Raw genomic sequence first — 13357 nt, 5'->3', positions numbered from 1 at the left:
TAACGTTGGAAAAGACCTCTAAGATCATCAAGTCCAACTATCAGAGAGAAACACAAACTTTTATTGAATAAGTCCTCTTGCTGTACATGCGTGGGGCTGCGTGCCATGGCCAGGGTGACCTGATGGGGCTCATGGGACGACGTGGCTACGGCTCTGGTGACAGGTATGAAACACCAATGCCAAGCACATTGGAGATGTGGGGAAGGGAGCGGGCAGGGGCACTGGGAAAAGCCCAGAAACTTGTGCCTGGGCTGGAGCACGTGCTGCAGGTGAGGACGGCTCATCGTGATGACCCGTCTGTGGACTGCGGGTGGCATCGCTGTGACATGGCCAGTGATGTCCCCAAGTGAAGGTGACGCCCAACAGCTTGGCCAAGCCATGCTTTGAGACATCTCCAGGCAACACACTGTGACTCCATAGTGCACGCTGGCTTTATTGCGGGTGCAGCGGCTCAGCCCACCAGTTCGTGCCTGGCCTCCGACCGAGCGTGTGTGCGAGGACTGGAGTGCGGAAAGGGCGAGCTTTGGTGCTGGAACGTGCTCTGGGTGCTGTTCGCGCAGCTCCCAGTGGCCGTCTCAGAGCCATCTGTTCTTTACCCCGACCCTGCTTGAGCAGGCAGACGGGACATCCTAGAGAGGCGCGTGCAGAAGCATAGGTAGGCGGCACGGGGACTGGCGGCGGGGGGGACACCCTGAGGGACCCGTCCCAGGCCGGTGTGTGACTAACGCCTCTCGTCCTCTTCCAGCGTGACACCTGCTGCTGCAGCGCCAGTGCTGGGGAGCGCGTTGCCATCTCCCGCTCCCCCTGGCCCACCGCAACTGGTGGAAGCATGGAGGCAGAGTTAGACACCCGCTGCCCCGTGTGCCTGGACAACTGGGACAGCGCGGCATACGCCATGCCGTGCTGCCACCAGTTCTGCTTTCCCTGCATCCAGCGGTGGACGAGCACCAGGCCACAGTGCCCGCTTTGCAAACGGGATGTGAAGTCCATCATTCACACGGTGCAAGCGGACGACAACTATCAGGAGCTGGTGGTCAGACCACCTGCAGAGGCATCCATTGCCACTCGGAGCCCTGCAGTCCGCCAGGCAGCAGCCTGGCCCGCAGTGCCCATGCGTCCCGTGGGCGGCCTCTCACCTGCCACCTGGGCTTCCCTCTTCAGGGAGCACCCGGCCCTGCTGCGGCCCCTGCGCTCCTGGCTGCGCCAGAAGCTGCGCCGCATCCTGGGCACCGAGGAGCCACAAGCAAACACACTGCTACACAGTGTCATCTGGGCCCTGCTCCTCGTAGGCTTGGCGGAGGGGATCTTGATAGAAATGCTGGATCCCGACCTGCACGGCCACACGGTGACCTTTGTGCGGCAGTTCATCGCCTTCGCCGTGCAGAGGTGCGCCAGGGCGGCTCACCGCTTGCTGGGCCTCCGTGTCCCCCCCGCTGCTGGGGCACAGGAGGCCGCTACATCACAGCCCAGAGCTGCCGCACCAGAGGAGGCACCTGTCCCTGGCCCAGTACCCTCCAGCAGCCCTGCCAGCTCTAACAGGGACGAAATGCTGGGCAGGACAACAGAAGAGTTCGATGGGCATCCCAGCCGCCCACATTCCAACCCTGCAACTGTCACCACGGAGCAGGCAGCGCCTCACGAGGAGCCAGAAGAGACTGTGGCAGGGCCTTCTGGCACCAGCCCACCTGAGGGGACCCGGCGAGCCCCAAAGAGGAAGGCCAGCGACTCACAGGCCTCAGCGTCACCAAAGAAGAGGCCACCCCGCCGGCCGGAATAGAAGAGTGGTGGAGCTGATGAGGCTGGGGCCAGGCACCACCTGGGACACACCCTGGCCCCAATGGACCCATGTCATCAGTGTCCAATTCCTTTGTGGAAATAAAATACAAAGACTGGAAACAACAACAAAAAAATGTGTTCGTGGTGGTTGTTGCTTCCCCATCCTTGAAGCCCTCTCCCCTTTTTCCTACAGCCATGCCACTGCTGGCACTGCTGCATTCCTAGCAGGAACCCCACGCGCTTCAGAAAGGGGAAGGGCAAATTTCTGCACCTGGGGAGGAACATCACAGCCCAGCTACAGCTGGGGGTAGCCAGCTGGAGCAGACCTGGGAGTCCTGCTGGACACCAGGCTGAACCAGCAAGGAGCCCAGGCTGCCTTCGTGAATGCTGTCCTGGGCTGCGTGAGGCCGGGTGCTACCGGCAGGTGAAGGGCGGTTATCCTGCGCCTCTGCTCAGCTCTGAGGAGGCCACAGCTGGAGCGCTGGGCCCAGAGCTGGGCTCCCCAGCGCAAGGGATAATAACCAAGTTCTTCCCACTGTGAGTGGACAATTCAATTCTACCACTTCAGATCCAGGCTGTGGGTGCCCCATCCCTGGAGGCATCCAAGGCCAGGCTGGATGTGGCTCTGGGCAGCCTGGTCTACTGGTTGGCAACCCTGCATATAGCAGGGGGTGGAAACTACATTATCTCTGCGCTTCTTTTCAACCCAGGCCATTCTCTGATTCTATGATTCTGTCATTCGATGACTCTATGACTCCATGTCTGCACAACTGCTGTTAAGTAGGGACCCAGATACTTTCTCTTTCACAGGCTTTTGAAACGTCTTTACAGAAGACAAAACCAGGGAAAAATCTCTCACTGCCTATTCACCCCACATTCCGAGGACAACGGTTTAAGAACAAGCTCGTTCTTAAAATCAGCAGTACGTACTATTGGTTTTCCTGCGTATCTGGTGAACACAAAGTTCTCCAGCCTCACCATGGAATCAAGAATTCCACCATCATTCCAACGCTCCCTTACAGGCATACGCAGTCTTCTCATTCACTTCATCCTTCACTAAAATCCTCCTCGGACAATATACTCTTCTGCTCATGTTCTTCCATCTAATTCCACCTCACATCACAACACGAGCTTTTACAGGTTGCTCTCTTGTTTTATCAAACGCAATGTTGCTTGTTTAGGTCATCAGATTTCGCCAGAAAATAAAAAAATGAAACAACCAACAACCACTACCTGTCGTATTACCTAACGATACCAATACCTAAGGAACCTGAATGTCAGATGGCATGTAAAACACTACAAGTTGACTCAGAAGAACAAAAGAAACCATTTTGTGAGAGAACAGGGCCAGTGACACACGGATTGCCTCAGACATCAAAGATAACCACTGGATAAATCAACGGGATTAATAACTCTTTTGACAAATGAAATGGATGCGACCGAAGACAGAAATTACTGATCACAAAATAAAGTTATCTGCGCTGGACTGTGAACACCGTGGGCACTCAATTCTCTGATGTGTTAAATCATGGAATCATTAACGTTGGAAAAGACCTCTAAGATCATCAAGTCCAACTATCAGAGAGAAACACAAACTTTTATTGAATAAGTCCTCTTGCTGTACATGCGTGGGGCTGCGTGCCATGGCCAGGGTGACCTGATGGGGCTCATGGGACGACGTGGCTACGGCTCTGGTGACAGGTATGAAACACCAATGCCAAGCACATTGGAGATGTGGGGAAGGGAGCGGGCAGGGGCACTGGGAAAAGCCCAGAAACTTGTGCCTGGGCTGGAGCACGTGCTGCAGGTGAGGACGGCTCATCGTGATGACCCGTCTGTGGACTGCGGGTGGCATCGCTGTGACATGGCCAGTGATGTCCCCAAGTGAAGGTGACGCCCAACAGCTTGGCCAAGCCATGCTTTGAGACATCTCCAGGCAACACACTGTGACTCCATAGTGCACGCTGGCTTTATTGCGGGTGCAGCGGCTCAGCCCACCAGTTCGTGCCTGGCCTCCGACCGAGCGTGTGTGCGAGGACTGGAGTGCGGAAAGGGCGAGCTTTGGTGCTGGAACGTGCTCTGGGTGCTGTTCGCGCAGCTCCCAGTGGCCGTCTCAGAGCCATCTGTTCTTTACCCCGACCCTGCTTGAGCAGGCAGACGGGACATCCTAGAGAGGCGCGTGCAGAAGCATAGGTAGGCGGCACGGGGACTGGCGGCGGGGGGGACACCCTGAGGGACCCGTCCCAGGCCGGTGTGTGACTAACGCCTCTCGTCCTCTTCCAGCGTGACACCTGCTGCTGCAGCGCCAGTGCTGGGGAGCGCGTTGCCATCTCCCGCTCCCCCTGGCCCACCGCAACTGGTGGAAGCATGGAGGCAGAGTTAGACACCCGCTGCCCCGTGTGCCTGGACAACTGGGACAGCGCGGCATACGCCATGCCGTGCTGCCACCAGTTCTGCTTTCCCTGCATCCAGCGGTGGACGAGCACCAGGCCACAGTGCCCGCTTTGCAAACGGGATGTGAAGTCCATCATTCACACGGTGCAAGCGGACGACAACTATCAGGAGCTGGTGGTCAGACCACCTGCAGAGGCATCCATTGCCACTCGGAGCCCTGCAGTCCGCCAGGCAGCAGCCTGGCCCGCAGTGCCCATGCGTCCCGTGGGCGGCCTCTCACCTGCCACCTGGGCTTCCCTCTTCAGGGAGCACCCGGCCCTGCTGCGGCCCCTGCGCTCCTGGCTGCGCCAGAAGCTGCGCCGCATCCTGGGCACCGAGGAGCCACAAGCAAACACACTGCTACACAGTGTCATCTGGGCCCTGCTCCTCGTAGGCTTGGCGGAGGGGATCTTGATAGAAATGCTGGATCCCGACCTGCACGGCCACACGGTGACCTTTGTGCGGCAGTTCATCGCCTTCGCCGTGCAGAGGTGCGCCAGGGCGGCTCACCGCTTGCTGGGCCTCCGTGTCCCCCCCGCTGCTGGGGCACAGGAGGCCGCTACATCACAGCCCAGAGCTGCCGCACCAGAGGAGGCACCTGTCCCTGGCCCAGTACCCTCCAGCAGCCCTGCCAGCTCTAACAGGGACGAAATGCTGGGCAGGACAACAGAAGAGTTCGATGGGCATCCCAGCCGCCCACATTCCAACCCTGCAACTGTCACCACGGAGCAGGCAGCGCCTCACGAGGAGCCAGAAGAGACTGTGGCAGGGCCTTCTGGCACCAGCCCACCTGAGGGGACCCGGCGAGCCCCAAAGAGGAAGGCCAGCGACTCACAGGCCTCAGCGTCACCAAAGAAGAGGCCACCCCGCCGGCCGGAATAGAAGAGTGGTGGAGCTGATGAGGCTGGGGCCAGGCACCACCTGGGACACACCCTGGCCCCAATGGACCCATGTCATCAGTGTCCAATTCCTTTGTGGAAATAAAATACAAAGACTGGAAACAACAACAAAAAAATGTGTTCGTGGTGGTTGTTGCTTCCCCATCCTTGAAGCCCTCTCCCCTTTTTCCTACAGCCATGCCACTGCTGGCACTGCTGCATTCCTAGCAGGAACCCCACGCGCTTCAGAAAGGGGAAGGGCAAATTTCTGCACCTGGGGAGGAACATCACAGCCCAGCTACAGCTGGGGGTAGCCAGCTGGAGCAGACCTGGGAGTCCTGCTGGACACCAGGCTGAACCAGCAAGGAGCCCAGGCTGCCTTCGTGAATGCTGTCCTGGGCTGCGTGAGGCCGGGTGCTACCGGCAGGTGAAGGGCGGTTATCCTGCGCCTCTGCTCAGCTCTGAGGAGGCCACAGCTGGAGCGCTGGGCCCAGAGCTGGGCTCCCCAGCGCAAGGGATAATAACCAAGTTCTTCCCACTGTGAGTGGACAATTCAATTCTACCACTTCAGATCCAGGCTGTGGGTGCCCCATCCCTGGAGGCATCCAAGGCCAGGCTGGATGTGGCTCTGGGCAGCCTGGTCTACTGGTTGGCAACCTGGTATAGCAGGGGATGGAAACTACATTATCTCTGCGCTTCTTTTCAACCCAGGCCATTCTCTGATTCTATGATTCTGTCATTCGATGACTCTATGACTCCATGTCTGCACAACTGCTGTTAAGTAGGGACCCAGATACTTTCTCTTTCACAGGCTTTTGAAACGTCTTTACAGAAGACAAAACCAGGGAAAAATCTCTCACTGCCTATTCACCCCACATTCCGAGGACAACGGTTTAAGAACAAGCTCGTTCTTAAAATCAGCAGTACGTACTATTGGTTTTCCTGCGTATCTGGTGAACACAAAGTTCTCCAGCCTCACCATGGAATCAAGAATTCCACCATCATTCCAACGCTCCCTTACAGGCATACGCAGTCTTCTCATTCACTTCATCCTTCACTAAAATCCTCCTCGGACAATATACTCTTCTGCTCATGTTCTTCCATCTAATTCCACCTCACATCACAACACGAGCTTTTACAGGTTGCTCTCTTGTTTTATCAAACGCAATGTTGCTTGTTTAGGTCATCAGATTTCGCCAGAAAATAAAAAAATGAAACAACCAACAACCACTACCTGTCGTATTACCTAACGATACCAATACCTAAGGAACCTGAATGTCAGATGGCATGTAAAACACTACAAGTTGACTCAGAAGAACAAAAGAAACCATTTTGTGAGAGAACAGGGCCAGTGACACACGGATTGCCTCAGACATCAAAGATAACCACTGGATAAATCAACGGGATTAATAACTCTTTTGACAAATGAAATGGATGCGACCGAAGACAGAAATTACTGATCACAAAATAAAGTTATCTGCGCTGGACTGTGAACACCGTGGGCACTCAATTCTCTGATGTGTTAAATCATGGAATCATTAACGTTGGAAAAGACCTCTAAGATCATCAAGTCCAACTATCAGAGAGAAACACAAACTTTTATTGAATAAGTCCTCTTGCTGTACATGCGTGGGGCTGCGTGCCATGGCCAGGGTGACCTGATGGGGCTCATGGGACGACGTGGCTACGGCTCTGGTGACAGGTATGAAACACCAATGCCAAGCACATTGGAGATGTGGGGAAGGGAGCGGGCAGGGGCACTGGGAAAAGCCCAGAAACTTGTGCCTGGGCTGGAGCACGTGCTGCAGGTGAGGACGGCTCATCGTGATGACCCGTCTGTGGACTGCGGGTGGCATCGCTGTGACATGGCCAGTGATGTCCCCAAGTGAAGGTGACGCCCAACAGCTTGGCCAAGCCATGCTTTGAGACATCTCCAGGCAACACACTGTGACTCCATAGTGCACGCTGGCTTTATTGCGGGTGCAGCGGCTCAGCCCACCAGTTCGTGCCTGGCCTCCGACCGAGCGTGTGTGCGAGGACTGGAGTGCGGAAAGGGCGAGCTTTGGTGCTGGAACGTGCTCTGGGTGCTGTTCGCGCAGCTCCCAGTGGCCGTCTCAGAGCCATCTGTTCTTTACCCCGACCCTGCTTGAGCAGGCAGACGGGACATCCTAGAGAGGCGCGTGCAGAAGCATAGGTAGGCGGCACGGGGACTGGCGGCGGGGGGGACACCCTGAGGGACCCGTCCCAGGCCGGTGTGTGACTAACGCCTCTCGTCCTCTTCCAGCGTGACACCTGCTGCTGCAGCGCCAGTGCTGGGGAGCGCGTTGCCATCTCCCGCTCCCCCTGGCCCACCGCAACTGGTGGAAGCATGGAGGCAGAGTTAGACACCCGCTGCCCCGTGTGCCTGGACAACTGGGACAGCGCGGCATACGCCATGCCGTGCTGCCACCAGTTCTGCTTTCCCTGCATCCAGCGGTGGACGAGCACCAGGCCACAGTGCCCGCTTTGCAAACGGGATGTGAAGTCCATCATTCACACGGTGCAAGCGGACGACAACTATCAGGAGCTGGTGGTCAGACCACCTGCAGAGGCATCCATTGCCACTCGGAGCCCTGCAGTCCGCCAGGCAGCAGCCTGGCCCGCAGTGCCCATGCGTCCCGTGGGCGGCCTCTCACCTGCCACCTGGGCTTCCCTCTTCAGGGAGCACCCGGCCCTGCTGCGGCCCCTGCGCTCCTGGCTGCGCCAGAAGCTGCGCCGCATCCTGGGCACCGAGGAGCCACAAGCAAACACACTGCTACACAGTGTCATCTGGGCCCTGCTCCTCGTAGGCTTGGCGGAGGGGATCTTGATAGAAATGCTGGATCCCGACCTGCACGGCCACACGGTGACCTTTGTGCGGCAGTTCATCGCCTTCGCCGTGCAGAGGTGCGCCAGGGCGGCTCACCGCTTGCTGGGCCTCCGTGTCCCCCCCGCTGCTGGGGCACAGGAGGCCGCTACATCACAGCCCAGAGCTGCCGCACCAGAGGAGGCACCTGTCCCTGGCCCAGTACCCTCCAGCAGCCCTGCCAGCTCTAACAGGGACGAAATGCTGGGCAGGACAACAGAAGAGTTCGATGGGCATCCCAGCCGCCCACATTCCAACCCTGCAACTGTCACCACGGAGCAGGCAGCGCCTCACGAGGAGCCAGAAGAGACTGTGGCAGGGCCTTCTGGCACCAGCCCACCTGAGGGGACCCGGCGAGCCCCAAAGAGGAAGGCCAGCGACTCACAGGCCTCAGCGTCACCAAAGAAGAGGCCACCCCGCCGGCCGGAATAGAAGAGTGGTGGAGCTGATGAGGCTGGGGCCAGGCACCACCTGGGACACACCCTGGCCCCAATGGACCCATGTCATCAGTGTCCAATTCCTTTGTGGAAATAAAATACAAAGACTGGAAACAACAACAAAAAAATGTGTTCGTGGTGGTTGTTGCTTCCCCATCCTTGAAGCCCTCTCCCCTTTTTCCTACAGCCATGCCACTGCTGGCACTGCTGCATTCCTAGCAGGAACCCCACGCGCTTCAGAAAGGGGAAGGGCAAATTTCTGCACCTGGGGAGGAACATCACAGCCCAGCTACAGCTGGGGGTAGCCAGCTGGAGCAGACCTGGGAGTCCTGCTGGACACCAGGCTGAACCAGCAAGGAGCCCAGGCTGCCTTCGTGAATGCTGTCCTGGGCTGCGTGAGGCCGGGTGCTACCGGCAGGTGAAGGGCGGTTATCCTGCGCCTCTGCTCAGCTCTGAGGAGGCCACAGCTGGAGCGCTGGGCCCAGAGCTGGGCTCCCCAGCGCAAGGGATAATAACCAAGTTCTTCCCACTGTGAGTGGACAATTCAATTCTACCACTTCAGATCCAGGCTGTGGGTGCCCCATCCCTGGAGGCATCCAAGGCCAGGCTGGATGTGGCTCTGGGCAGCCTGGTCTACTGGTTGGCAACCCTGCATATAGCAGGGGGTGGAAACTACATTATCTCTGCGCTTCTTTTCAACCCAGGCCATTCTCTGATTCTATGATTCTGTCATTCGATGACTCTATGACTCCATGTCTGCACAACTGCTGTTAAGTAGGGACCCAGATACTTTCTCTTTCACAGGCTTTTGAAACGTCTTTACAGAAGACAAAACCAGGGAAAAATCTCTCACTGCCTATTCACCCCACATTCCGAGGACAACGGTTTAAGAACAAGCTCGTTCTTAAAATCAGCAGTACGTACTATTGGTTTTCCTGCGTATCTGGTGAACACAAAGTTCTCCAGCCTCACCATGGAATCAAGAATTCCACCATCATTCCAACGCTCCCTTACAGGCATACGCAGTCTTCTCATTCACTTCATCCTTCACTAAAATCCTCCTCGGACAATATACTCTTCTGCTCATGTTCTTCCATCTAATTCCACCTCACATCACAACACGAGCTTTTACAGGTTGCTCTCTTGTTTTATCAAACGCAATGTTGCTTGTTTAGGTCATCAGATTTCGCCAGAAAATAAAAAAATGAAACAACCAACAACCACTACCTGTCGTATTACCTAACGATACCAATACCTAAGGAACCTGAATGTCAGATGGCATGTAAAACACTACAAGTTGACTCAGAAGAACAAAAGAAACCATTTTGTGAGAGAACAGGGCCAGTGACACACGGATTGCCTCAGACATCAAAGATAACCACTGGATAAATCAACGGGATTAATAACTCTTTTGACAAATGAAATGGATGCGACCGAAGACAGAAATTACTGATCACAAAATAAAGTTATCTGCGCTGGACTGTGAACACCGTGGGCACTCAATTCTCTGATGTGTTAAATCATGGAATCATTAACGTTGGAAAAGACCTCTAAGATCATCAAGTCCAACTATCAGAGAGAAACACAAACTTTTATTGAATAAGTCCTCTTGCTGTACATGCGTGGGGCTGCGTGCCATGGCCAGGGTGACCTGATGGGGCTCATGGGACGACGTGGCTACGGCTCTGGTGACAGGTATGAAACACCAATGCCAAGCACATTGGAGATGTGGGGAAGGGAGCGGGCAGGGGCACTGGGAAAAGCCCAGAAACTTGTGCCTGGGCTGGAGCACGTGCTGCAGGTGAGGACGGCTCATCGTGATGACCCGTCTGTGGACTGCGGGTGGCATCGCTGTGACATGGCCAGTGATGTCCCCAAGTGAAGGTGACGCCCAACAGCTTGGCCAAGCCATGCTTTGAGACATCTCCAGGCAACACACTGTGACTCCATAGTGCACGCTGGCTTTATTGCGGGTGCAGCGGCTCAGCCCACCAGTTCGTGCCTGGCCTCCGACCGAGCGTGTGTGCGAGGACTGGAGTGCGGAAAGGGCGAGCTTTGGTGCTGGAACGTGCTCTGGGTGCTGTTCGCGCAGCTCCCAGTGGCCGTCTCAGAGCCATCTGTTCTTTACCCCGACCCTGCTTGAGCAGGCAGACGGGACATCCTAGAGAGGCGCGTGCAGAAGCATAGGTAGGCGGCACGGGGACTGGCGGCGGGGGGGACACCCTGAGGGACCCGTCCCAGGCCGGTGTGTGACTAACGCCTCTCGTCCTCTTCCAGCGTGACACCTGCTGCTGCAGCGCCAGTGCTGGGGAGCGCGTTGCCATCTCCCGCTCCCCCTGGCCCACCGCAACTGGTGGAAGCATGGAGGCAGAGTTAGACACCCGCTGCCCCGTGTGCCTGGACAACTGGGACAGCGCGGCATACGCCATGCCGTGCTGCCACCAGTTCTGCTTTCCCTGCATCCAGCGGTGGACGAGCACCAGGCCACAGTGCCCGCTTTGCAAACGGGATGTGAAGTCCATCATTCACACGGTGCAAGCGGACGACAACTATCAGGAGCTGGTGGTCAGACCACCTGCAGAGGCATCCATTGCCACTCGGAGCCCTGCAGTCCGCCAGGCAGCAGCCTGGCCCGCAGTGCCCATGCGTCCCGTGGGCGGCCTCTCACCTGCCACCTGGGCTTCCCTCTTCAGGGAGCACCCGGCCCTGCTGCGGCCCCTGCGCTCCTGGCTGCGCCAGAAGCTGCGCCGCATCCTGGGCACCGAGGAGCCACAAGCAAACACCTTTCTACACAGTGTCATCGGGGCCCTGCTCCTCGTAGGCTTGGCGGAGGGGGTTTTGATAGAAAAGCTGGATCCCGACCTGCACGGCCCCACGGTGACCATTGTGCGGCAGTTCATTGCCTTTGCCGTGCAGAGGGGGGCCCGGGCGGCCCACCGGTTTTGGGGCCTCCGTGTCCCCCCCGCTGCTGGGGCACAGGAGGCCGCTACATCAAAGCCCCGAGCGGCCCCACCAGAGGAGGGAACTGTCCCTGGCCCCGTACCCCCCAGCAGCCCTTCCAGCTCTAAAAAGGGCAAAATTTTTGGCAGGACAACAGAAGAGTTCGAAGGGCATCCCGGGCCCCCACTTTTAAACCCCGCAAATGTCACCACGGAGCCCCCAGCGCCTCCCCAGGAGCCAGAAGAGACTGTGGCAGGGCCTTTTGGGCCCCGCCCACCTGAGGGGACCCGGGGGGCCCAAAAAAGGAAGGCCCCGGACTCACAGGCCTCAGCGTCACCCAAAAAAAGGCCACACCGCCGGGGGGAATAGAAGAGGGGGGGGCCTGATGGGGGTGGGGGCCGGCCCCCCCGGGGGCACACCCCGGCCCCAAAGGACCCCTGTTTTCAGTGTCCAATTCCTTTTTGGAAATAAAATACAAAGGCTGGAAACAACAACCAAAAAAAGTTTTCCTGGTGGTTTTTGCTTCCCCCTCCTTTAAGCCCTCTCCCCTTTTTCCCCCAGCCATGCCAATGCTGGGACTGTTGCATTTCCCGCAGGAAACCCACGCGCTTCAGAAAGGGGAAAGGGAAATTTCTGCCCCTGGGGAGGAACATCACAGCCCAGCTTAAATTGGGGGTACCAAGCTGGAGCAACCCCGGGAGCCCTGCTGGAAACCCGGGTAAAAAAACAAGGACCCCAGGCTGCCTTCGTGAACCTTTTCCTGGGGTGGTTGAGGCCGGGTTTTACCGGCAGGGGAAGGGCGGTTTTCCTCCCCCTCATTTTAGGAGGACAGGGGTTTCCCCAAAACTGGGTCCCCCGCAAAGGGTAAAAAACCAATTTTCCCCGTATTACAATTAAATTTTCCCTTCGACCAAGGGGTTCCCCTCCTGGACAACCAACCAATTCCAGGGGCCCCTTTTACTGGTTCCCCCATTTAAGGGGGGAAAATTTTTCCCCCTTTTCCCGGCCTTCTTTTCTTTTTTTCCCTTTATTCCTATTCCATTTACAAAAACTTTTCCCCGTTTTTTTTCTTTTTTTTTCAAAGGTTTTTAAACCTCTTTCCGAAAAAAAAAACCCCCAAAAAAACTCTATTCCCACACCCCACACCCCCCGGCAAGGATAAAAAAACTGTTTTTAAAACAAAAAACATTTTTTGGAGGGAAACAAAATTTCCCCCCAATAATCAAGATTAACCCCTTTTAAAATCCCACGGAAAACCTTTTCCCTTACTTATCCCAAAAAAATTCCTGGAAAAAACTCTTTGCCTGCTTAAACTTTCCCCCTCAAAACCCAAAAAGGTTTTAAAAATGCTTTTTATTACAAAAAGTTTTTTTATTCCAAATCCCCGAAAAAAAAAAATGGAAAAACAACCCTACCTTGTTTTTCCTACCAAACCAAAGGCCTGAATAGGGGCCCTGAAAAAACCCAAGTTTAAAGAAACCAAAAAAAAATTTTTGGGGGGAAACGGGCCGGGCCCCGGACCTCCCAAAAAAACGGTAACCGGGTTTTCTCTTTTGGGGCGTGGGTCGTGAAAAACCGAAATTTTTGGCCAAAAAAATTACGCCTGGTGAAACCCCTGGGAATAAAACTTGGACTGTTAATCCGGAACATTAAAGTTTAAAAAACCCCTTTGGCATCAGGCCAAAATTGGGCCCCTTTTGGGCCCTTTTGGGTTGGGGGGGCCCCCCGGGTGGGCCCCGGGGGTTTGGGGGGCTGGGGCGCGGGGCTAGCCTGGGCAGGGGAAAAACCCCAAGCCAAGTTAAATTTGGGGGGGAGCGGGGAAAGGGGGCCCCGGGGGAAAAACCCAAAAATTTTGGTGGGGGGGCCGGGTGCGGGGGGACCCTGGGCCCGTTTTGGGGGCTGGTCCTCGCTTCTGGCCAAACCCCTGGAAAAGGGGGCCCAAAACTTGGCCCAAACCGCTTTGGCCCGGCAAACCGGACCCTTTCCCCGGTTTTTCGGGGGGCCGGTTC

General features: G+C 56.5%; 5 protein-coding genes across 10 annotated transcripts in view; 4 read left to right on the top strand and 1 right to left on the bottom strand.

Annotated features, from left to right (window-relative positions):
• STK24 (serine/threonine kinase 24) overlaps positions 1 to 13357 on the bottom strand; it is a 112785-nt gene that overhangs the window by 60135 nt on the left and 39293 nt on the right. The window lies entirely within an intron of this gene.
• LOC146545656 (uncharacterized) lies at positions 815 to 1777 on the top strand. Its single transcript, XM_085215588.1, has one exon. It carries the CDS (start codon positions 830 to 832, stop codon positions 1775 to 1777), a length of 948 nt encoding a protein of 315 aa, XP_085071714.1. The 5' UTR covers positions 815 to 829.
• On the top strand, positions 4129 to 5091 carry LOC146545655 (uncharacterized). Its single transcript, XM_085215586.1, has one exon. It carries the CDS (start codon positions 4144 to 4146, stop codon positions 5089 to 5091), a length of 948 nt encoding a protein of 315 aa, XP_085071712.1. The 5' UTR covers positions 4129 to 4143.
• LOC146545654 (uncharacterized) lies at positions 7441 to 8403 on the top strand. The gene has a single exon (XM_085215585.1). It carries the CDS (start codon positions 7456 to 7458, stop codon positions 8401 to 8403), a length of 948 nt encoding a protein of 315 aa, XP_085071711.1. The 5' UTR covers positions 7441 to 7455.
• Positions 10770 to 11717, top strand: LOC146545653 (uncharacterized). Its single transcript, XM_085215584.1, has one exon. The coding sequence runs from the start codon at positions 10770 to 10772 to the stop codon at positions 11715 to 11717; it is 948 nt and encodes a 315-aa protein (XP_085071710.1).

Source organism: Meleagris gallopavo, chromosome 1 (genome assembly GCF_905368555.1).
Source record: "Meleagris gallopavo chromosome 1, MGAL_WU_HG_1.1, whole genome shotgun sequence".
Lineage (NCBI taxonomy): Eukaryota > Metazoa > Chordata > Aves > Galliformes > Phasianidae > Meleagris > Meleagris gallopavo.
The sequence above is the reverse complement of the archived record's forward strand: the minus strand, read 5'-3'. Positions and strand labels throughout refer to the sequence as shown.